This window comes from Malus sylvestris, chromosome 7 (assembly GCF_916048215.2).
Source record: "Malus sylvestris chromosome 7, drMalSylv7.2, whole genome shotgun sequence".
Taxonomy (NCBI): Eukaryota; Viridiplantae; Streptophyta; class Magnoliopsida; order Rosales; family Rosaceae; genus Malus; species Malus sylvestris.
In genome coordinates, this window is record NC_062266.1 from 26,496,757 (window position 1) to 26,520,871 (window position 24,115).

At 34.6% G+C, this 24,115-nt stretch overlaps 1 protein-coding gene and 3 long non-coding RNA genes across 12 annotated transcripts; 3 read left to right on the forward strand and 1 right to left on the reverse strand.

The window, feature by feature from the left end:
• Positions 1-1,749: 1,749 nt before the first annotated feature.
• LOC126630384 (uncharacterized) lies at positions 1,750-23,252 on the reverse strand. 6 transcript variants are annotated; one of them, XR_007625974.1, is made up of 8 exons: positions 21,873-23,063; positions 21,507-21,540; positions 21,376-21,411; positions 20,905-20,973; positions 20,157-20,299; positions 13,901-13,935; positions 13,661-13,695; positions 10,913-11,296 (listed from the first exon to the last, which is right to left on the reverse strand). It is a non-coding gene; the product is annotated as an uncharacterized LOC126630384 (long non-coding RNA). The 6 variants fall into 6 exon arrangements; XR_007625973.1 differs by having other exon boundaries at positions 20,905-21,411; positions 21,873-23,252; XR_007625975.1 differs by lacking the exons at positions 20,905-20,973; positions 21,376-21,411; positions 21,507-21,540; positions 21,873-23,063 and adding an exon at positions 1,750-2,123 and having other exon boundaries at positions 11,238-11,296; positions 20,157-20,889.
• Positions 4,232-8,667, forward strand: LOC126630382 (uncharacterized). Its single transcript, XR_007625969.1, has 8 exons — positions 4,232-4,371; positions 4,453-4,522; positions 5,983-6,080; positions 6,166-6,283; positions 6,504-6,568; positions 6,655-6,732; positions 6,842-7,057; positions 7,198-8,667. It is a non-coding gene; the product is annotated as an uncharacterized LOC126630382 (long non-coding RNA).
• On the forward strand, positions 12,119-13,755 carry LOC126630385 (uncharacterized). Its single transcript, XR_007625977.1, has 2 exons — positions 12,119-12,268; positions 13,627-13,755. It is a non-coding gene; the product is annotated as an uncharacterized LOC126630385 (long non-coding RNA).
• Positions 14,880-19,904, forward strand: LOC126630377 (replication protein A 70 kDa DNA-binding subunit A-like). Of its 4 annotated transcripts, none has more exons than XM_050300494.1 (12): positions 14,881-14,939; positions 15,813-15,848; positions 15,953-16,108; positions 16,273-16,546; positions 16,645-16,744; positions 16,835-16,959; positions 17,044-17,125; positions 17,645-17,777; positions 17,957-18,114; positions 18,226-18,705; positions 18,799-18,927; positions 19,565-19,904. In XM_050300494.1, exons 3-12 carry the CDS (start codon positions 15,965-15,967, stop codon positions 19,587-19,589), a joined length of 1,650 nt encoding a protein of 549 aa, XP_050156451.1. In that variant the 5' UTR covers positions 14,881-14,939; positions 15,813-15,848; positions 15,953-15,964; the 3' UTR covers positions 19,590-19,904. The 4 variants fall into 4 exon arrangements, with proteins under 4 accessions (XP_050156452.1, XP_050156451.1, XP_050156454.1 ...); XM_050300497.1 differs by having other exon boundaries at positions 16,669-16,744; XM_050300495.1 differs by lacking the exon at positions 15,813-15,848 and having other exon boundaries at positions 14,880-14,939.
• Positions 23,253-24,115: the final 863 nt, after the last annotated feature.

Below are 24,115 nucleotides of genomic sequence, written 5' to 3' on the forward strand. Positions count from 1 at the left end.
CAACAACAAGAGCATCAGAAGATTGAAGTCACGCAAATCCGATCACAAGACAATCTGGCCGACCTCTTCACCAAATCACTACCGAAGGCGACGTTTCAGAAGCTTGTTCATGGAATTGGTATGCGTAAACTTTCTGAGTTGTAACTTTGCTATTTCTCTGTGGAATTATGTCAAACTCAGGGGGAGTATCTTCTAGATACTTGCTTGATCTTAATGTACTCTTTTTCCCTACGATTAGGAGCATTTTTCCCACTGGGTTTTTGCTACCTAACTAGGTTTTAACGAGGCACCCACCTTGGGCTGGTCATATCCCTGATGACGTCCTGTAGACGTTTCTTTTGACTTTGCATTTCTCACGCATTTTTCCTTAGACTATGGATTTTGTCCCTACTTGGGTTTTTGCCATAGCCTTAGGGTTTTTAGTGAGACTTACTACTTATGCAAGTTCCTACCTTATTGAGAATAAGCGTTGTTCCTTGGAATCAGTGCCAACGAGTCGACTTCCTCAACTTCTGCATGATGCTGAATCTACCTTGAGTATTTACACACTCAAGGGGGAGTGTTGTAAACATTCCTAGTTTAAGTATGATTGTGTAAATCCTAGATAAGATTTTATTCTAGTTATCCTTTCCTATTACAACTTGTATTACTTGGAGAAGAAGGAATATCTTCTCTCCCTTTACTACTATAAATAAAGGCACAATGTAGGAGGGATAACAACACACACATTCCCCTACAATTCTACAAACACACATCTCTCTCCTCTCTCTCTCTGTCGCCAGCCCTAGTCCCTCTGTCAGATAAAATAGACCACAACTCGTGGTTGACGTCAGCTGCAAAAAAACACTCGACTCGTGGTTGACGTCAGATGGGCTAGTTCCTGACTTTGCAAAAAAACACTCGACCCGTGGTTGACGTCAGATGGGCTAGTTCCTCACTCGGTCCATTCTTGCCCGGCCTAGAAGCTAGAGTGAACTTTGGGGCAACATATTTGGTGGGGTGGAGTGGATTTTTGGGGGGCTAGGCTATTTTAAGGACTTTCAGCTAGCCTATTTGGATGGGTGGACTTGCTATAATGAAAGTAAGATTACTTCCGGAAGAAGATACTTGAGATTCCTTAAATAGCTTTAAAATATTAATTTTTTGAACTAACATGAATTAATGACTTATCATCTAAATAAAAGTTTAAGGTGAAGAAAAATGGATAAAGTTCTAAGAAAGCCAAATGAAGCATTTCTCTACATTATTACAAGCTCAAAGATAAATACTCACGGACGTTTTATTCATAATCAAAACATTATATGACTTAAAATTGAAATATTATTGCTTCAATTATCTCTTTTGAACAAAAAAATATCTAAATTTGTATCTTTTAAGAAATATTTAGAGCATCTCCAAAGAAGATGTCAAATATAATATATCAAAATTTTATTTGATGGCTGATGTGGCAAATTGAATATAAGTACTAAATCCTCTTCTTTGTCAATAGATGTGTCAGATATTTATTTTATTAGGCCTAGTGTTGCATTAACTATTAAAAAATAATCAAAATTAGTTTTAGTTTTTATTCTATTGGATGTTAATGGGATCTATGCATTAAAAAATTAAATTAAATTAATTGACTCCTTTGTTTGCTGTCAAAAAGACAGCTAGAAAGTAAGGAGTCAAATGACTCACATGTCATATTATATATGACATATCCATTGGAAAACACTTGAATGTCTTTTAATTATATTTGGCATATTTGACATTTCTTTTGGAGATAATTTGAGATGTATCTAAATATGGTACATAATAAGGGAATTGGATCCTCTCTGAGGCAAAGCCTCGAGATTCTCTAGATTGAATAACATAGATCATTAGATTTTGACTCAACAGCTACAAACAGGGGGTTCTTTAAAAGTTATAATAATTATAGCTGTTAGATTTGATCCAACGGTCCGTGTTAGTCGATCAGAATAATCCCGAGACTTTGCCTCGAAGAGGATCCAATTCCCATAATAAGTACGTAGGCCAAGCCTTCGAGGTGACTTGAAGCCGCCTTCGAGCTGACTTGAAGCTGCCTTTTCGAGAAGCACATCCAATCGTCGATATTGGCTCCCAAGTATATGTCAAAAATGCCTCTGAGAGAAGAAAAATCTTCATTTATCTTCATGTGTATTTTAATTTTTAGAGGAAATGTTTTCTTTACACCTAAATTTAGCCTCTCGACCCTCTTATTTTCTAAAGATCTAATTTACCACAAACATTTTTCTGAACAACTAAAATAATTTATTAAACTTATGAGAATTACTTTATAAATTATGAAGACTTTCACCTATATTTCTCTTCCTTTGTGTCACCCTCTTTTCACATATCAAACGTATGAAGACTTTCAGATAATCAAAGGAAGTCACCATTAGATAAGCAAAAGGTTCTGATGAATTGAAATGAGTTTTTTGTTTATGTTTGGAAATTTTCTTGATGGAGAAGATGATTGGGTTACAACGGGAGAAATAAAATCGGGGTTTCAGGGTATGATAATTTGTTCGCAAAGAGAGGAGAGAGTGTTGCTGCTCGAAATAAAAGTTGATGTTCTTGGGCGACGCGAGCGTGACACAAGCGTTGGGATGGTGGTTAGCTGTTGGGGTGATAAGTTATGAAGTAATTAAAGATATATGAAATGAATTATATCGTTGGAAAGAAAAAAAAAAAACACGTTAGAAGACTTCGTTAGATTTTATTTTCTTTGATTGAGCCAAAATTCAATTGTGATATAGAATGTACTAGCAACGGTGCCAGCGCGATGCTGCGGGTTTTAAAACTGTATAAAATATGCAGAAAGTTCTAAATACATACAATATGCAATACTATTTACATGTAGAAATCTATTTACAACCATGGTTTGGCGGTTCTATTGCTATTGTTCTAATATTTACATCTTTTACAAATTAAACTCCTAACTGTCCTTAACCGTACAAATTTTTTTGTATGTAATTTTATTTACATACAAAAAATAATATTTGATGTGTATATACATACTATTTACACACACAAATTTGGTAGATTGTCCCTATTGATATTCTCATGAAATATGCAAATAATCAGCCTATTTACCCAATCATAACAAAACAGTGTAGTTGCAATTGACTTTAAGTCATCAATAGAACAAAATACCTGAAGTCGAAGATAAACCTGATGAATGTAGAAATCTTCAAGCCCTAAACAGAGTGGCCCTGCTTTTTGCAACAAAACAATCATTTTATTACAAAAAATTACAAGAAAACCTTTCAGAAGTGGAAACAAAATTAAGTCAAATGATTAGGGTACCATAATTTTCCTTGACCATACACAAATAAAATTTAAATTAAAAAGAAAAAATGAAAAGAAAAAAAAGCAATCTCAAATACACAGATTGAAAACCCATTAAACAATTTATTAAGCATATATAGGTTCACCCAACAGATGATCTTATTTAATCACACCATTTTAATTTATCAAATTGATTATTTAATACTGTCATGCTAAACAATTGTTCTGATAATACCCTCTCATCCCAATACGATAAACAAAAAATTCTTCAATCTCTTGCATGTCCATTTCAGTTCTTAAAACAAAATTTTTTTGTAATGTTTATGTAGATGATATTTTAGTACATAGTAAAAATAGAAATGAACATAGCAAGCACTTAGAGATAATTTTACAAGAATTTATCAATAATGAAATTGTGATTAGCAGAAATAAAATAGCATTAGAAATGTAAGATATAAAATTTTTAAGAATGTATATTAAGTCAAGTACAATACAATTACAAGATCATATAGCTAAAAAGGTCTTAGATTTTCCAAATAAGATAAAAAAACAATTACAAGCATTTTTAGGATTGTTAAATTATGCAAGAAATTTTATTCCTTATTTAGGAAGAAAAATAGCAGTATTACATAGTAAAACTAGCAAAACAGGATACAAGTATTTTAATAGTGAAGACATTAAATTAGTCCAAAATATAAAGGAATAAATTACTAAACTTAAGCCATTAACATTACCATTAGATGATAGTTATAAAATAGTCGAAAAAGTTTCTTCATAGTCGAAAAAGTTTCTTCATCATTAGCATTAGATGATAGTTATAAAATAGTCAAAACATTTTTTTAATTTTTATATAATAAAATATTTACAATTAGAACATATTGTTAAAATACAGTTTCTCATTATAATAAGATATATGATAATAAATAGGCAGCCGCAGAATCAGCCAAGCCATATAAAAGTAGGCTCCCTGCCCACCTCCATACTTAAATCGCCGCCTTCGTCTACGTCTGTCTCTCTCACTCGGCTGCGACTTTTAGATTCTCTCTCTCTATCGCCACTCGCCGCCTCGAAGCCGCAATGGTAACTCTCTCTCTCTCTCTTCTCTCTCTGGTATTAGCTGGTGATCGATGATTTGGTTCGAATTTGAATTTGTTCCTGTAGGCTTTGTCGAACCAACAGACTGTTGATTATCCAAGCTTCAAGCTCGTCATCGTCGGCGATGGAGGCACTGGTAATTTGCAGTTTCCTTGTTCTGTTTCTTATGTTCTGAGTTGATGTTTTCATCGACTGTGTTGGCATGATTATTGCAACTTTAAAATTAGGGTTTTGATAAGATTTTAGATTTGGGGTATTGTTGGCACAATTATAACACACTCCCTCCCTAAGAAGAATTTGATTCAATTGTTCGGATATTTACAATTTTGACTAAAATATTTAGTAAATTGAAAAGGCACAATATTTGGTTTGATATGTGATACTATCTAATTAAATTGATATTGATGGAAATAAACAATCTTCTTAGGCCTTCTCCAACCTTGGGCTAAAACCCAAATTTCCCCTTCCCCCACCCCAAAACCCAACCCAACCCAACCCAAGTGCTAAATAAAACCTAAAACCTAAAACTCACAAGAGGGCCAAATACCGGCTATTTTTTATGCCAGAAATCAAAATGGGCCCCACCGGTATGAGTGAAAAGTGGGTTGTGAAGCCCATATGCCGTCGCCCACTTGCCCAACGCGCAGCACGCGCCAGGGCTGATCCCAGCAAGACCCCACCCACGTGGGCGTGTCAAGCCAAATTCAAATCGGTCAGGTAGCCTAACGGCTACTTTTCTGATCCAACGACCAGATTTATTGAATCCAACGGTTTAGATCAAATATAATCAAATCTAACGGTAAATAAAAAAAGATCTAGTGGCCCAAATTTAAATCCGACGGCTAAAATAATTATAAAAAAACTATTGAAGGTTTCATTGTCATGTGTGTTGGTTTGTGTTTCATGCATTTCATGTGTTTTGTATGTATGTTTGTATGTTTTTCGTGTGTGTCATGTGTTTCACAGGTGTTACGTGTGTGCTTCATCTTTATCATGTGTTTTGTATGTGTTTCATATGTGTTTTGTATGTGTTTCACATGTGTTCTATGTGTTTTGTGTGTTTCATGTATTTTGTGTTTATACATCTCTATCATGATTTTCATATTCTTCCATAGTGTTTCGTGAGTTTATGTATCGATTTAGTGATTTTTCAATATTTATCGGAATTTAAATATTTTTAGATTATAATGTTCATAAAATTAATTTATGATAGTCTACATTTAAAAAAAAAAAAAACTTAATTTAAGAAAAAAAAGTAGCCCAAATTCATTCTTTAATAATATAGTGCTAAAATTTTAGGTCTGAAGAGTTGGAGCAGAAAAGCTGTTTCTGGGCTAAAAATTTTAGGTTTTAGGCCAAGGGTTGGAGATGGTCTTAGAGGGAAATGATTTTACATCTATTTGTTTGTAAATGTGATTATATTCCTGGAATTTTTCTTTTGATAAAACTAGTGATAAGAGCAAAGAAATTCGAAGCTAAACACCGATTAATTTGGAGAGACAATGCCTTGGAGAGAAGAAACAATTTTAACTGTTCTCCAAGTTATAGTGTTGTGTGGTGATTTGGATTTGAACTGAATGGTGATGAGTTGTGCAGGAAAAACAACTTTCGTGAAGAGGCATCTCACTGGTGAATTCGAGAAGAAATAGGAGCATAAGAGACTTTTCTGACATTTCCGTCCATTGCGCCGTGTTGTTAGTTTGTTGTTATAATTAGTTTGACCTTGATATGTTTGCTTATACTTAATATTCATTTTCTGTTACTTTTCTATGCAAACAGCCACCATTGGTGTGGAGGTTCATCCACTGGACTTCTTCACAAATTGTGGAAGGATCCGCTTTTACTTCTGGGACACTGCTGGGCAAGAGAAGTTTGGCGGTCTTCGAGATGGTCGCTAGTAAGTGAATATTTTCCTGTTGCTTTTGTTCTTGATATTTCATATCCACATTAAAAATCATTTGATACCTCACTGATTTTGTGTATATTTAATGTCTCCCAAAGCATTTTACAGTATCTTATAACTTCTTATATATGTGATTACCTATCTGAGTTATCTGCCCTTTCACTGTGCTGCTTAGTTGATGGTCTCACCTAAAATTTTCCGTTGAAATATGCAGCATTCATGGGCAATGTGCAACTACAACTTAGAAACCCTCCTCTACTTGGCAAGGAAGCTTGCAGGGTAATTACAAACATTCCCTTTTTTATTTGGTTGCTATAGCGTATCGATAATAGTAATTGAGGTTAACGCTGCTGTTGTTACTTTAGTGACGCAAATCTTCATTTCGTCGAGTCTCCGACCCTTGCTCCTCCAGAAGTGCACTTTGACATGGCTGCCTAACAATAGTAAGTATTTTCTCTACGTTAATAAACTTGACTCTTCTTTGATGTTAACGTCATGGATTCAGCATGAAGCTGAAAATTGTCTCATCTCGATTATTATTGCTTCTTGCAGGCATGAAGCTGAGCTTGCGGCAACAGCTGCCCAACCTCTTCCTGATGACGATGACGAGGCATTTGAATAGACGGGGAGATGATGCATTTCAATATACCGTGGCATATTTCTTCTAGGACATGGCTTTCATTCATTCTGTCAAGATTTGATTTTCAAAGTGTCATGTGTTAGAACAAAGGGCCTCTTTTAGTCAGATTCAACTACAGCTACTATTAGGTATTGTTTATCATTGGTAGGTATTGTTTATCATTGGTTGTGCAATTACATGTCTAATTGTCCCCTTTTTTTTTTTGTAAGGTGATCTATCATTGGTTGTGCAATTACATGTCTAATTGTCCCCCTTTTTTTTTTGTAAGGTGATCTTTCAATGGGAATTTCAAGTCGTAATTCTAGCCTATCTAAAGGTGATGGAGGAACATATAAGCATGTCAGCTCTTTGGAATGCTCTTCTGATGAATCTTTGCAGAGTATGCATAAATTTTTTTGTTTGTTTTGAAATTTATTTTTTTCAATGTTTTTAGGTTTAATTTGTATCTGTTTTGGAATGATGTTTAACTTTATTGAACATATTAGGATTCGGTATTATTGAGTTGTTTGAATATGAAGAATCTCTTGACATAATTGGTTAGTATTTTTATTTGTTTTCTGTATTAGCATTTTTTTTGGGTAATGTGAGCTTCTATTAAGTTTTTTGTTCCATTCAATAAAATTAAATGTCCGAGATCAGGGAAGTTAATTGCTGACTTAAAACCTGATAATGTTTTATTGCTTGATGATACTTAGGAAGTCACTGATTTTGGTTTAGGTGAGTTTTGTGGTTTTATATGTTTTGTCATAATGCATGTGAGAAATCTTTTGTTTTTGTTGAAATGGAAGAAATTTCTATTGAAGACTTTTCTATGCAAAAGTTCATTTATGTTTTTCGTAGTCTTTTGCATAAGTGAACAATTTGGTAAAGATAATGAAAAACGTAACTGAACTTTTTCATAGAAAAGTCTTCAAAAGAAATTTCTTCTATTTCAACAAAGACAAAAGATTTCTCACATGCATTATTCTAAAACATATAAAACCACAAAACTCACCTAAACCAAAATCAGCGACTTTTCAAGTATCATCAAGCAGTAAAACATTGTCAGGTTTTAAGTCAGCAATTAACTTCCCTGACCTCGGACATTTAATTTTATTTAGACCTGAATGGAACACAAAACTTAATAGAAACTCACATTACCATGCTAATACAGAAAACAAATAAAAATACTAACCAATTATGTCAACTGATTCTTCAGATTCAAAGAACTCAATAATTCTGAATCCTAACATGTTCAATAAAGTTAAACATCATTCCAAAACAGATACAAATTAAACCTAAAACACTGAAGGAAAAAAAATTTCAAAACAAACAAAAGATTTTATGCTTAACTTATAAGATTTATCAAAAGATCTGCCATGCTTATATTTTTTCTCCATCACCTTCAGATAGGCTAGAATTATGACTCGAAATTCCCATTGAAAGATCACCTTACAAAGAGCTGCCATGCTTATATTTTCCTCCATCACCTTCAATTACTATTAGGTATTGTTTATCAGATAGGCTGGAACACATGACCTCTTTACGTCAGATTCAACACAGCGCCTATTTCAGAGCTTAGGAACAGAAATTTGAAAAATTATACTTTTGAAACACAGGGCCTCTTTTAGTTGTTTCATTTTTTTCTGTAATTTTTTAACAATTTTTATTAAGTAATTAATATGGACCGTTGGATTTTAGAAAGTTTGAAATCCAACAGCCCAAAATGGACACGTGGCCAACGGTAAGATTTATGACATTTTTTAATGTTTTTTGGCCTAAAAATCTGGACCGTTGATCAGGAAATCAAACGGTCCAGATTTTGACACATCACTAGCCGTTAGATTTCAAATTCAATTTATTTTTACTGTTGGAAATCCAAACGATCCAGAAAATTAGCCGTTCGAAATCCAACGCCATTACCGAGCCACGTAGCCAAAATCTGGCATCCTAGTTAGGGCGCTTGCAGCGCGGGCCTCACATCTGCGAGATGTTGGGAACGCAAGATCACGCGCGCGTGTTTCCCATGTGCCAGCTGCAAAAAAAACACTCGACCCGTGGTTGACGTCAGATGGGTTAGTTCCTCACTCGGTCCATTCTTGCTCGGCCTAGAAGCTAGAGTGAACTTTGGGCCAACATATTTGGTGGGGTGGAGTGGATTTTTGGGGGGCCAGGCTATTTTAAGGACTTTCAGCTAGCCTATTTGGATGGGTGGACTTGCTATAATGAAAGTAAGATTTCTTCCGGAAGAAGATACTTGAGATTCCTTAAATAGCTTTAAAATATTAATTTTTTGAACTAACATGAATTAATGACTTATCATCTAAATAAAAGTTTAAGGTGATGAAAAATGGATAAAGTTCTAAGAAAGCAAAATGAAGCATTTCTCTACATTATTACAAGCTCAAAGATAAATACTCACGGACGTTTTATTCATAACCAAAACATTATATGACTTAAAATTGAAATATTATTGCTTCAATTATCTCTTTTGAACAAAAAAATATCTAAATTTGTATCTTTTAAGAAATATTTAGAGCATCTCCAAAAAAGATGTCAAATATAATATATCAAATTTTTATTTGATGGCTGATGTGGCAAATTGAATATAAGTACTAAATCCTCTTCTTTGTCAATAGATGTGTCAGATATTTATTTTATTAGGCCTAGTGTTGCATTAACTATTAAAAAATAATCAAAATTAGTTTTAGTTTTTATTCTATTGGATGTTAATGGGATCTATGCATTAAAAAATTAAATTAAATTAATTGACTCCTTCTTTGTTTGCTGTCAAAAAGACAGCTAGAAAGTAAGGAGTCAAATGACTCACATGTCATATTATATATGACATATCCATTGGAAAACACTTGAATGTCTTTTAATTATATTTGGCATATTTGACATTTCTTTTGGAGATAATTTGAGATGTATCTAAATATGGTACATAATAAGGGAATTGGATCCTCTATGAGGCAAAGCCTCGAGATTCTCTGATTGGATAACATAGATCATTAGATTTTGACCCAACAGCTACAAACAGGGGGTTCCTTTAAAAGTTATAATAATTATAGCTGTTAGATTTGATCCAACGGTCCGTGTTAGTCGATCAGAAGAATCCCGAGACTTTGCCTCGGAGAGGATCCAATTCCCATAATAAGTACGTAGGCCAAGTCTTCGAGGTGACTTGAAGCCGCCTTCGAGGTGACTTGAAGCCGCCTTCGAGCTGACTTGAAGCTGCCTTTTCGAGAAGCACTTCCAATCGTCGATATTGGCTCCCAAGTATATGTCAAAAATGCCTCTGAGAGAAGAAAAATCTTCATTTAGCTTCATGTGTATTTTAATTTTTAGAGGAAATGTTTTCTTTACACCTAAATTTAGCCTCTCGACCCTCTTATTTTCTAAAGATCTAATTTACCACAAACATTTTTCTGAACAACTAAAATAATTTATTAAACTTGTGAGAATTAATTTATAAATTATGAAGACTTTCACCTATATTTCTCTTCCTTTGTGTCACCCTCTTTTCACATATCAAACATATGAAGACTTTCAGATAATCAAAGGAAGTCACCATTAGATAAGCAAAAGGTTCTGATGAATTGAAATGAGTTTTTTGTTTATGTTTGGAAATTTTCTTGATGGAGAAGATGATTGGGTTACAACGGGAGAAATAAAATCAGGGTTTCAGGGTATGATAATTTGTTCGCAAAGAGAGGAGAGAGTGTTGCTGCTCGAAATAAAAGTTGATGTTCTTGGGCGACGCGAGCGTGACACAAGCGTTGGGATGGTGGTTAGCTGTTGGGGTGATAAGTTATGAAGTAATTAAAGATATATGAAATGAATTATATCGTTGGAAAGAAAAAAAAAACACGTTAGAAGACTTCGTTAGATTTTATTTTCTTTGATTGAGCCAAAATTCAATTGTGATATAGAATGTACTAGCAACGGTGCCAGCGCGATGCTGCGGGTTTTAAAACTGTATAAAATATGCAGAAAGTTCTAAATACATACAATATGCAATACTATTTACATGTAGAAATCTATTTACAACCACGGTTTGGCGGTTCTATTGCCATTGTTCTAATATTTACATCTTTTACAAATTAAACTCCTAACTGTCCTTAACCGTACAAATTTTTTTGTATGTAATTTTATTTACATACAAAAAATAATATTTGATGTGTATATACATACTATTTACACACAAAAATTTGGTAGATTGTCCCTATTGATATTCTCATGAAAGATACAAATAATCAGCCTATTTTACCCAATCATAACAAACAGTGTAGTTGCAATTGACTTTAAGTCATCAATAGAACAAAATACCTGAAGTCGAAGATAAACCTGATGAATGTAGAAATCTTCAAGCCCTAAACAGAGTGGCCCTGCTTTTTGCAACAAAACAATCCTTTTATTACAAAAAATTACAGGAAAACCTTTCAGATGTGGAAACAAAATTAAGTCAAATGATTAGGGTACCATAATTTTCCTTGACCATACACAAATAAAATTTAAATTAAAAAGAAAAAAAGAAAAGAAAAAAAAGCAATCTCAAATACACAGATTGAAAACTCATTAAACAATTTATTAAGCATATATAGGTTCACCCAACAGATGATCTTATTTAATCACACCATTTTAATTTATCAAATTGATTATTTAATACTGTCATGCTAAACAATTGTTCTGATAATACCCTCTCATCCCAATACGATAAACAAAAAATTCTTCAATCTCTTGCATGTCCATTTCAGTTCTTAAAACCAAAAGAAAATATTAAAGTTTCTTTCTTACCGAAATCCACCAATTTGAATCAAATCCACAAAAGAAGCATGCCTGTTCTTTCCTTGAATTATACATATATTTGAGAAGATTCAAATAAAGACTAAAATTCAAAATTCTTTCTCCCCTTAAACGAAATTATATACATGCATTTAATTATCTTAATTTCCTAGAAGCAAGTTGGATAATGTGTAAACATAGACATTATAATGCTCAGCAATAGGCTATCTTTTACAACGAGAAACTATTTAAGCTTAAGAAATTAAATTACCATATCACTCGAGAAGTATAAAGTTCGAAAAGGGTAAGTAAATAGCACACAAAGATATATATCTTTGATGCACAGGCCACCCTGGTTGTCAATGGATGTACAGCACCAGGAACACTAAAAAGCCTAGCAAATTTTCGTAATGGGGCTGGAAAATTGAAAGTTTAAATAGTAAGTTAACAACTTAAAATACTAATTGGGATTGTAGCATAGCTTGTAATTTAATGATTAAATTCTTGCGAAGCACTTGAAAAAAAAAATTAGAGGAAAAAAAAAGTCATTAGCAACCCCCATGGTTGTTGTTAGGGTAAATTACACAGTAACCCCCTCAGGTTTTGAGGTCTATTACAACCCCATGTAACAACTTTAAAACATTTCACTTTCATACCTCAAATACTATTTTATTTCAATATAATACATCCGTTAGATTTTCCATCCATTAATCCGTTAAATGCTGACGTGGCTGCCACATTTGTGCCAAATGTCTGCCACGTGGCAAAAAAAAATTAATTTTTTAATTTTTTTTAAAAAACCTAAATTTTCTCAAAAAAAAAAAATTGAAACCCACATCTGCAAGAAGAAGAAGAGGGAGGAAGAAAGAAAAAGAAAAAAAAATTGTCCCTCCCCCCCCCCCGGTGACCTAGAAAAAGAAGAAGAGGAGGCAGGAAGAAAAGAAAAATAAAATAAATTGAAATGAAACCCACATCTGCGACGAGAAGAAGAAGGAGAAAAAGAAGAAGAGGGAAAAGGGTCGCCGGGCCAGGAGGGGAGGATCAGAGGTGGGTCGCTGGGCCGAGGGGGGTGTGACGAGAAGAAGAAGGAGAAAAAGAAGAAGAGGGATGAGGGTCGCCGGGCCGGGAGGGGGGACCGGAGGTGTGTCGCTGGGGGGGACAGGAGGAGGGTCGCTGGGTGGGGGGGGACAAATTTTATTTTATTTTGTTCTTTTCTTCCCCCCCCTTCTTCTGGGTCGCTGGGTGGGAGGGGGGAGGGACAAATTTTTTTTTTCTTTTCTTGGGAGGGGGGGACAATTTTTTTTTTATTTTGTTCTTTTCTTCCTCCCTTCTTCTTCTTCTTCTTCTTCTTGGTCGCTGGGTGGGAGGGGAGGGACAAATTTTTTTTCTCTTTTCTTTTCTTCCTCCCTCTTCCTCTTCTTCTTCTTCTTCTAGGTCGCTGGGTGCGAGGGGGGAGGGACAAATTTTATTTTTCTTCTTCTTCTTCCTCCTCTTCTTCTGTGTCACTAGGGTTTTGGGGGGGGGGGACAATTTTTTTTTTCTTTTCTTCCTTCTTCTTCTTCAGGGTCGCTTGGGGGGGGGGGGGGGGGGAGGTCAATTTTTTTTTCTTTTTCTTTCTTCCTCCCTATTCTTCTTCTTCTTGTAGATGTGGGTTTCTTTTTTTTTTTTTTTAGAAAATTCAGGTTTTAAAAAAAAAATATATATATATATATATTTTATTTGTCACGTGGCAGACATTTGGCAACCACGTGACATATATGTAGCAGGCACGTTAGCATTTAACAGATCAACTGATGGAAAATGTAACGGAGATATTATTTTGAAATAAAATAGTACTTAAGGTATGAAAGTAAAATGTTCTAAAGATATTGTAAAGAATTGAAATGGACCCCAAACTTGAGGTATGAAAGTGTAATTTATCCTTGTTGTTAAGATACATATATCTACAAATATAAACTTTATCTCACCTCAAAGAGAACGGCAAACAACCACACTCATTCGCCTAATGAAAAGAAATTGAACAAATTAGGATTCGGTTGGTATTAAATTGAAATGGGTTGAATATTATATCACAATGATTAAAGAAAACACATAATTTATGTCTTTTGAGGGAAATCAAATTACCTAACTGAAATTTGTTGGAAATCAAAGGCTTTAACCTCATATTGGAAATCAAAGCAGAAATATGTAAAAGAGCGGTGACATACCTGTGGAACTCTCGAGCATGGAAAGGCTCTGGTTTCTTGCAAAACAACGGAAAATAAAATAAGAAACCTGCTAGAAAACTTGACAATAGATTGGTTAAAAAACACTGAAATACAGTAAATACTCTTTGTACCACTTGGTGATGATAAACACTATTTGTTTCCGGATGAAATTAAGCATCCCAAAAAAAAAAAAAAATAATAAAAACAAATCAACTGGAGAACTCATAATAGAATTTCTACCTTCCAATTTATCGTAACCTTTTCCATCTTAGAACATTCAAAATTTTCAACAGAACATGAATTCTATAATGTTGGTTAAATTATCTACACTACACACATGCAGATTAAGGCAAATTATATATATACTAAAAGAGTAACTTTCCGATTAATTCCCTTTGTGTCCTAATAGACTCAGATCACTGTTCCTTCGACAGTGTGCTTCCCTTTTTGCCCCTGCTTGATTTGTATAATTTCGATTTTGCCCTCGCCCACTGTTCTTTTATTTCAACTGTTTTGCTGTCAAACGGAGAACAAAATGGGACGCGTGGATCTTCACTGCGTTTTCCCTTTGCAGCCTTGCCTTATCTGCAAAACTTTGTCCCCCCTCCATCTCTCTCGCTCACAATAATCGGAAAAAATTCGAAACTTGGAACCGATGCATCGGAGAGATGCTGTCCAACAACCACCATTAGCGGGCCAGGAGTAACTGGCTTTGATTGCAGGGTAAGTCTTCTCTCTCTAGAATTTTGTTTGGGATTAATTTTTTCTCTCTGTTCCGCTCAATCTTTCTGGCCTCTGATTGAATCTATTTTGTTAATCGTCTTCGAAAAGTGACCTCTGAGCTTTCTCAGCCAAAGAATCGTCAGTGACTGGGTTGAATTCTTCTTGGATTAAATGGTTCTTGCTGCTTATTTTCTTTTTGGAGTTCTCAGTGATTGAATTCTTGGGTTTTTAGCTGTACCCAATTAGCAAGGGGAGTTTCCGCATCACCGCTATTCTTCTTGCTCCAATCTGAAAAAAAGTTTTAAACCCAGAAAAGGTATTGTTCTCTACTTTTCACGTTTTCCGTGAATATCTTGCATCTCTTTAAAGCATGATTTTGCTGAATTTTTCTTAATTAGCTTCTGCTGAATTTTCTCCCTGTTCTCAGTAAAAGGAAGTTGCAGAAGTAAGAGCAGTGAAAAATTAATTACATGTAGATGCTATTAACCTTAGAATAAATGTTCACAGTTTTTGGTTCCGTATTGGAAAAGAAGTTTAGTCATCATGGATATAATCTCCAACATAAAAAGTGGATACAGATAATATTACAATATAGATTAAGAAACAAATATGGATCCCCTCCTAATAAAATTTTTTTTAACAAACAATGGCCAAATGTAGAAGTATAGAATGATCGTGGGAAATGTAGAATACAAGGTTGCTAGGCCATTGAACCTACACCTATCTTTGTGTATGTTTTGTTTCCCTTCTGTGTTATCTCCAACATAAAAAGTAGATACAGATAATATTACAATTGATTAAGAAACAAATATGGATCCCCTCCTAATAAAAAAAGGTTTTAACAAACAATGGCCAAATGTAGAAGTATAGAATGATCGTGGGAAATGTAGAATACAAGGTTGCTAGGCCATTGAACCTACACCTATCTTTGTGTATGTTTTGTTTCCCTTCTGTGTTTAATTGAGGAGCTTTAAAACAGTTAGTTGCTGTATAAGTTTATGATTGTGATGTCTTTGCTAATGAGTAGTCTGCAGGGTCAATTGGTTTCTTTATTGAAGTTGTTCTTAATTCACCTTTTCGATATCGTGTTATTTTGACCATATTATTTGTTGTAGTCTTGGTGCATCAATCTCTCTGATTACATTCAGCTGCATTTATAACTAATGTATACCACACTCTTATTTTAAAGGTGATCAAGAAAGTATACCACACTCTTATTTTAAAGGTGATCAAGAAAATAAAACAAGCGACTAACATCTAATGCCATATAAATTTACGTGCAAATAAAACAAGCGACTGACATCTAATGCCATATAAATTTACATGCAGTTTTGTAGCAGAATGAAGATAGATCCTATCGGAAGTTTATCAGCTTTTGAGTTTAATAAGAAGATCAGAGTCCGTGTATGCAGAATTTGGAGACCTAAGGTTATAGGAAAGGATAATACGTTTGGAGGTCTTCAATGTATATTGGTTGACGAAATGGTAAGAATTTTGTTTTTTTTAGGTTTTCAATTTCAAATTGTGGTTATGATTTCAAACTTTTGCTCTGATATATATCATTTTATCAGATTATATTTTTTGACTTTACATGATGTAATCTTCATATTTATCTGCCTAATTTTTTGAATTGATTTGTCATCATGTAGAACGATGCAATTCAAGCCTCTACAAAAGAATTTGATTATGAGTATGTTGCTCCAAAAATTAAAGCTAATCATGTTTATGAGATCACTCGCTTTTCTACCAGTCGTTGCAAAACGTCCTACAAAATTGTCCCCCATGATGCGCAAGTGTGTTTCAATACAAAAACAAATTTTGAAGAGTTGCCAGGTGTTCATCCAAACATTCCCTCGCATCGGTTTTACTTACTTGATTATTCCCAACTGTCTTCTCGCATCGATCAAGATGCTATTCTCACAGGTAACTGTATATATATAAAAAATCAAAAAATTTAACATCATTTTAGTATCATTTTGTCAATTTTGAGATCTGACTACACTTTTTGGACAAATGTTGAGATGTTCTGGGACACATCACTGCAGTAAAGCCTTTGGAGGACAGAATGATTGGTAATGAGAGAATGGAGAAAATTCGCGAAGTTAAGTTGCAAAATATCAGGTAAAGAATTTATCCAGACATCTAAATTTCTCAAAATTGTTGTACATCTTATTCAAAATATTAATTGTTTCTTAATATTCATTCAATTAGGAAAGAAGATGTTAACCTGACGTTGTGGGGTGACACTGCAAAGACCTTTGATTTCGAAGCTCTGGAACACTTGACACCACCAGTTTTGGGTGTTTTTACAAGCCTTAAAGTTAGACGATTCAGAGGTATGGAATTTATCAGTTCTATTTTCAATTGTTCATATTTATTGTATAAAATAATGATTTAATTCCTCATCTATAAACAACCAGGAAACATTGTGCTGAGCAGCAGTATCTCCACAATGATTTTTATCAATCCAGACATTCCCGAGGCAGCACCTTACAAAGCAATGTCAGTTCCTAAATTTCAAATACTTTGAAATATTTTTTTCATCTTGAAATTCAGTATGAGGGAAAAAAAATATGGATATACCTGTTTACTGATGATATGCATATAAATACGAAACTATTATTTCAATTAAACACTAGAAATACAATGTTTATATATTTATTTTAGTTTACATGTTTCTATAATTAAAAAAGCTACATAAAAAAGCTATAATCTAGCTTCTTTGGGTGTAAGTTTGATCAAATAATTTGCTACAACTACCGAAAATTGTACATTACAAAGTAGTAGACATTTTTTGTAATAGTGAACTTATGAAAGCTATGTACAAACTTGGAAAGGTTTGTCAAGTTGATTAGAATTGTTTAAAAAATGATGTATACAACTCATTGTTGTTGCTGCTGTACAGTAGATGAGGTGGAATTTGTCTCACTGATTACATGCATATTGATATTGATCTCAATACATGCATGTTCATGGTTTAGGTTCTTATACTATTTTATTGGAATACAAAAATATATGCAGCTTTGCTGGTCCGGCTCATTCTGTAAAAATGTTGTCAACATCAGCAAGGCAACTAATTGGATCAGAACAATTAGAAAACGCTGAAAAAATGTCTGTTCAGGATCTAAATATTTTGGATCCAGATTTGTACAAGGTAAACAAACTTTTCTCAATGTTGTAGAAATCAGACATGTGCACCTGCTGTGATACTAATACGCATTGTTTATTGTTGTTAAATAAATTATATTCCTCATATGATATATGACAAATTAGTTAAGTACATATAATTCTTAGAGATCCATATATTAATTACTGTCTATACATATATTTCAGAGCACTTCAATTTTATGTAGAGCAGCCATTACACGTTTTGACACGCATGCTGGATGGTGGTACAAAGCATGTCCATGCTGTTACAAACAACTTAGAAAGGATGACAATAATGACATGCTAATTTGTGTAAAGCACAATGTTCAAACTCCCCTTCCCTGGTAAGCCAAATGTTTATAACTCATTTCATAATATTTAGGTACCCTCCCTTGGTAAACCAAATGTTTACAACTATAAGCTTTATACTTAAATATGGTTCTTCATATACTTAGGTTCAAAGTAAATTTAATTATCGAAGACGCCAGCGATGAGACCAGTGCTATCATCATTGGTAAACCGGCTGAACGTTTATTTGAAACTTCATGTTATGATTTAGTTGTCAAAAAAGGGTTTACTGATCAACAAGAGCTACCATATGCAATTCTCCAATGTCAAGGGCATATCAAAAATTTTCAACTTCGATTTGAAAATTTGAAAAATGATTTCAACAGAAACGATCTTTTGATCCAAGCAATTTTCGACGACAAAATACAAGCTGTTCAATCAAGTTCCCAAGCTTCTTATGAATCACTGACTGAATTTGAGGAGGAAGATACAACAACTCAGAATTTTTCATCCACCCCACCAATTTTTGATAAAGAGTTAAAACGTATCTCTTCCACCATTTCACCCACTGTTGTCACAACATCGCCTACAAAAAGTTCAATTCGGAAGAGTCTTTTCAGCTCTGAGAATAGAAAAAAACAAAAAAGGTAAGAGTTTTCACTGTAACTATCTCATTTGTATCTATATTTTGAAATAATTTACTAATGTATTAATCTCTCTTTTGTTTATATGGATTTAAGGGAAACTAAAATTACCGAAGAAATAGATGAACAAAACATTTCGGACACTGAAGATTTTCCCATCAAATCTCTCAAGAACAAGGTGTCTCCAAGCAAATCTGAAATAGTATTTACTGCTTCCAAAACCCGGTACGTTACTTCTATTTGTTATTAAGGCTTTAACTATTAGTTAGGTTCCAGAAGTACGGTTTTACTTTGTGGTTAGGACTATTGGTACAGTTTTACTTTGTGGTTAGGACAATTGGGATGAAATTTTGTTATTGGGTTCCCAACTTAGTGAAAACATAAGAAAAAACTCAAACGCTTAAGTTTATATTTGTTTAGAGTTGAACTTGGATAGACAGAATTTGTTAATTTTCCTTTTTGTCCATTTATTCCATAAGTAACTATTGAACTTGGAATTCACACAAAGGTCACAACAAATATTAACAATTAACAAATACTGAAACATTTGGCTCTTCCCAGAAAAGGAAAATAAGAATTTATTCTCCTTTATTTTTGTTTATTCTGATAAGCTTCTAAAAGATTTGGTTCGTATAGTTCTTTTTTCTACAAAGAGAATTCTGATCCATTCAAACTTAAAAGAGCAAAGTAGTGATCACATTAGTTTGACTATCTACTTTAACCAATATAAGACAATCAGTCATTGTTAAGTTTAATTTATGAAAGATGTTTGCTTACAATTCTCACACTGGATTACATTTTTGTCGGTTAATTTTCCTTTTGATCATATTTCTTATACAAAGAATTTAATTTCAATCTACAGCAAGAACAAGTGCAAAGATGACTGAAGTTCTCTGTAACAATACAGAACAAATGGAAGATTTTTTTGATGAGCCCAAGCACAGAGAAGGGCAATTTTTGAAACTGTATATATTTGGGACTTGAAAGTCCATCCTTTTAGTCGTTCAGATCTGTTTTTTTTTGTTGTACATAGAACTTTTAACATAGAGTTGGTAAAATTCAGGTGCAAAATGAATGACTAATCAATGTAGAAGACTTTTGGAAGTGCATGTAAATGTAACTTAGAAATTTCCCCTTTGGATTGCAAATATGATGTTGATGTAAAGTAAATAGAATGTCATGTAACTGAAAAACTTATGTTACCCTGTCTGTTTAGTTGTTCTATTACTTGATAAAATGTTTTGAAATGAATGTGTTGATTTGTGTTGCACCATCATGTTGAACTTTGCCTCAAATATCCATAAAATTATTGTTCATACCTATGGTAAATTTTCGATTAAGCTTACGGATTCATAACCCGCAGCAGAGCGCGGGCGAATTTCCTTGTACATAGCTAATTACGGAACAAAAAAACCAAAACTTGTGTTTAACATGCATAACATACTTTAACTTACCAATAATGAATTTACATGTCTGGCATGGTTGGGGGGTTTGGGACAGAGACAAAATAGTTGCCTCAGCTGCAATTTAATTCATATGCATCTGCTCAAGGATAACTCATATGTAAGAGAGGGTGTTCGTGCCCAAACGCACATACCTTTAAAAGCACAGATATATGTATGCATGTATAAATAAATGACAAAACAGAACCAACCATTCAGAAAACGAACAAAAGTATAAAATGGAAGTGCAAAATCAAGCAAACATTCAAACCATTATGCAATGTTGCCAGAAATAACTAAAAATATTCATTCAAGTTCAAACTTTTCCACAATAAAATACACATGCAAAAGGTCAAGAGTCGGAGACAGTGGGAGGGATAGAAGAGAGAGAAGTGATCTGAGAGATGAGAAGCGAGAAACGCAGAGGGGCCTCCCCGATCAGAATTTATCCCAATCAACAAATAAAACCCAGATTTCAAAAATTAAAATCATAAAAAATTCCAACAAATAAAAGAGAACCCAGAAACCAAACCCATCAATCTTTCCTAAAAAGGGAGAACTCACCAGGAAACCCAAATTATCCCTAGCATCAGTAGATTAACAATGAAAAAATGAAAATTTGTGTACGTTTACATTTAGTATAACATGAACATGCACGTGCATAGTAAATACTAAGCAGAAAGTATTACTAGTATATTAGATTCAACACAACATAGAGAACAATTCAACGACTATACGTGTAACTCTATAAACTCCTTACCACATCAATCTTGAGAGGTCCAATAAGTCTAAAAGCCTACAAAACTTATCCATATTCAGCTCCAATCGCCTGAAAACACCAAAAAACTGAGGAGTAAATATAAATTCATCAAAATTCCTTACTCAAGGATAAGCTAAAAATGGAAAAGATTCGCATCCCAGAAACTGTTTGGTAAGATCCAAGAAATTCTATCACAGCTGAAATTTTCATTCTTAGATTGCATGGACAGCCTTTTTTGTTTTGGTAAGATCCTAGAAATTCTATAGCGGCTGTAAATTTTCATTTTGAACCTTAACTCATGCCGATTTAAATGTGACATTCATGCCCAATCTGCATCATGTGTCTATGGACAATTAGTTGTAATGCTAAAACTCAAATTCTGTCCCAAGTATACAAAGGTCACAAACATATATATACACCTCGAACTGAAATTTTCACCAAGTGATCTACCCTAGTAGCATTAATGTAAACCTTCATTCTGCACTTCAACCGCCTCATTGTTTCTTCCTGCAAGTTTTCAAACAAATCTGTAAATAGAACGAAAGAGAAATAATAGATTATAATGGCAACAATTTAAAAAAAAAATAAATAAATTTATGTACCTTTCTTTTTCTCATCCTAATGAGTTCTCTCAGCCTAGGCAAAAGAAGAAAAAAAATCAATGAATTTAGATATGAAGAAATTTATACTGTAAAGAATGCAAACGTAGACTTGAAATGATAACTCTATTGGTAGAATGAAAATGATGTCTACTCTAAATCACATCCTTTCCCTAATAACATCTTACTTATTTTTTTAAAGAAATGTAAACAGACATTTTAGAATGAGTTGGAACTTGTTGGTACTATATATTGGGCCTCGTCTTTGGGTCTCATCCCTAAGCCCATGACAAATGTAAAAGGGGAGGGAGCCCTTATTCTATAAAAGGGACTCTCCCTCACCCTCATTAAGGACACATTCAATCTCACCTTCACTAAGAGAAGGACTCACATTCAGAGCCTCACATCCAAAGGTCTCAGATCCATCCCTCACAATATAGAGGGCAATACCCTCTCAGCCAAATAGAGAGAAAATGGCAAGGGTTACATCCACAGAGAGCTCCATTGCCGATCTATTGTAATCAATACATACATACATAATCAACATCAGTGTGGACGTAACCCAAACATTGGGGTGAACCACGATAATCTTTGTGTTCTTGGGCATTTGTGTGATTCACGGTCGAATTTACATTGGTCCAAAATCTATTTTGTGCATCAACATTTGGCGCCTTCTGTGGGAATTGACACGAAAAGCTATGTCGGTTCTCTCTCAATTTTTCATTTCACCATTGTGAAACCTTCACAACCTCACCACTGTCCACCGTGGATCTGCAAAACCCAAGAAACGACCAACTCCTCTATGCTCATCTCTCTCGCTCCACCACCGCCTGGGTCGAGCACGGCCCCAGTACCTCCTCAACCAGATTGCACTGACCCCACATCTACCCTCACGATGAAGAGTCATCGACCCATTCCAAATACCAGAGTGAAGAAAATCCAGAAAGCAACAAGCTTTGAATGCGAGTGTAACTCGGGTAAGTCAGTGACCGAATCAGGAGGACCCTGTCGAGTCCGAGTTCGAGGGTGGCGGTAGAAAAGAAGTGGGTGGGCAGAGAGTATATCTCTCCCCGAGAGCTGGAACCTTCTCCCTCCTTCCTTCAATTTTCTCTCGTTGTCTCTCACTTTCCCACCAAGCCAAAACCAGAAGAAAACTAGAAACAGTTGCTTGCACGATCTCTGAAGCAAAATCCTTCACACCCAAAAAAGCAAAGAGCAAGAAGAGTAGACCACACACACACACTCTATCTCTAGAAACATCCATGGCCGACCGTCACCAAAACCCAACACAAACCCAACAGCAACAGCCGCAGAGAGCTCCAAGACCCAGCCTTAACACCCTTACAAATTCCTCAATATTCCTACGTAAACTCCAAGGCCATGCACCCAACTCCACCCAGCTCGTCGGCTTGCTCACCCTCCTCGTCTCTTGCGCCATTTTCCTCCTCCTCACTGGTCTTACCGTCACCGCCACCGTCCTCGGCCTAGTCATCTTCACCCCTATCATCATCATCTCCAGTCCCATATGGGTCCCCCTTGGTGCCATCCTCGTCCTCACGGTCGGCTTCTTCGTGTCCATGTAAAGGTTTGGCGCCGCGGTCGTGGTTGGTTTGTCATGGATGTATAGGTATTTCAAGGGGATGCACCCGCCCGGTTCGGACCGGGTTGACTACACCAGGAGCTGAATTTACGATACGGCGAGCCATGTTGTTGATGCCTAAACCTAATCTAAGTTGGAATCAATCATGATGTTAGAAAAAGAAAAAAGGGAGGAAAAGAATAGAAAAAGAAAAAGGGAGGAAAAGAATAGAAAAAGAAAAATGATGTCTGGAGATGGAGAAAAGCCGAGACAGGAAGTAGAAATCATGGCTGTGGAAAGCATGGTTGCCCACTCTGTCTAAAAAGATAAGTTTTCTTATAATAATTCTATTATTAATCATATTATTATTCCGTCTGCCATCTGCCAAAAGAAAAAATAAAATAAGTTTTACATTTCCTTTTCAGCAGACATCATTATGTTTTCATCATTTATTTAATATGTTATTGATATATGTGTTATGATAAAAGTAACCTTTAGTATTTAAACGTTATGATGAAACTTTGTCTAAAGTATTATTCATCACCTAGTGACATATATTTAACCTAAGTACTTGTACAATATTTATTCATGGCCTAGAATATTGTGATTGACATTAAACTATGTCACTTATACAACATGTGATTTACCACACGACTGAATAAATTATTTATTTATAGGAGGCACATGGTACAATATTCTGCCTTGACAAACTTTGTCAATTATTTTTATTCATTATACGGTCATACTTATACTGTCATTTATTGTCAGGAATTATTGAGCAACTAGATCTACAGATCGACATTGTTGCTGATTAAAGAAGCCTACCGACATTATTGATCAACTTATGGATCACTGAGCCACATGCTTATGGTGACAAATATTTAGTCCGAACAATGATCTCTTGTCTAACCTGACAAGCGGACCCGAGTCATGTCGAGAATCAACTCATACTGAGTGCATGTCGACATAAAGTAGATACTTGCAATGAGGAATACCACGAGTCGAGCTGCCTCGCAGCGAGCATAGCCTCTAG

Bases quoted from the DNA above. Each gene is read 5' to 3' on its own strand.
- LOC126630377 (XM_050300495.1), top strand. From the start codon at position 15,965: ATGAAGATAGATCCTATCGGAAGTTTATCAGCTTTTGAGTTTAATAAG. The intron at 16,745-16,834 runs GTAAAGAATTTA...TCATTCAATTAG, and splicing joins GTTAAGTTGCAAAATATCAG to GAAAGAAGATGTTAACCTGA. The intron at 16,960-17,043 runs GTATGGAATTTA...ATAAACAACCAG, and splicing joins TAAAGTTAGACGATTCAGAG to GAAACATTGTGCTGAGCAGC.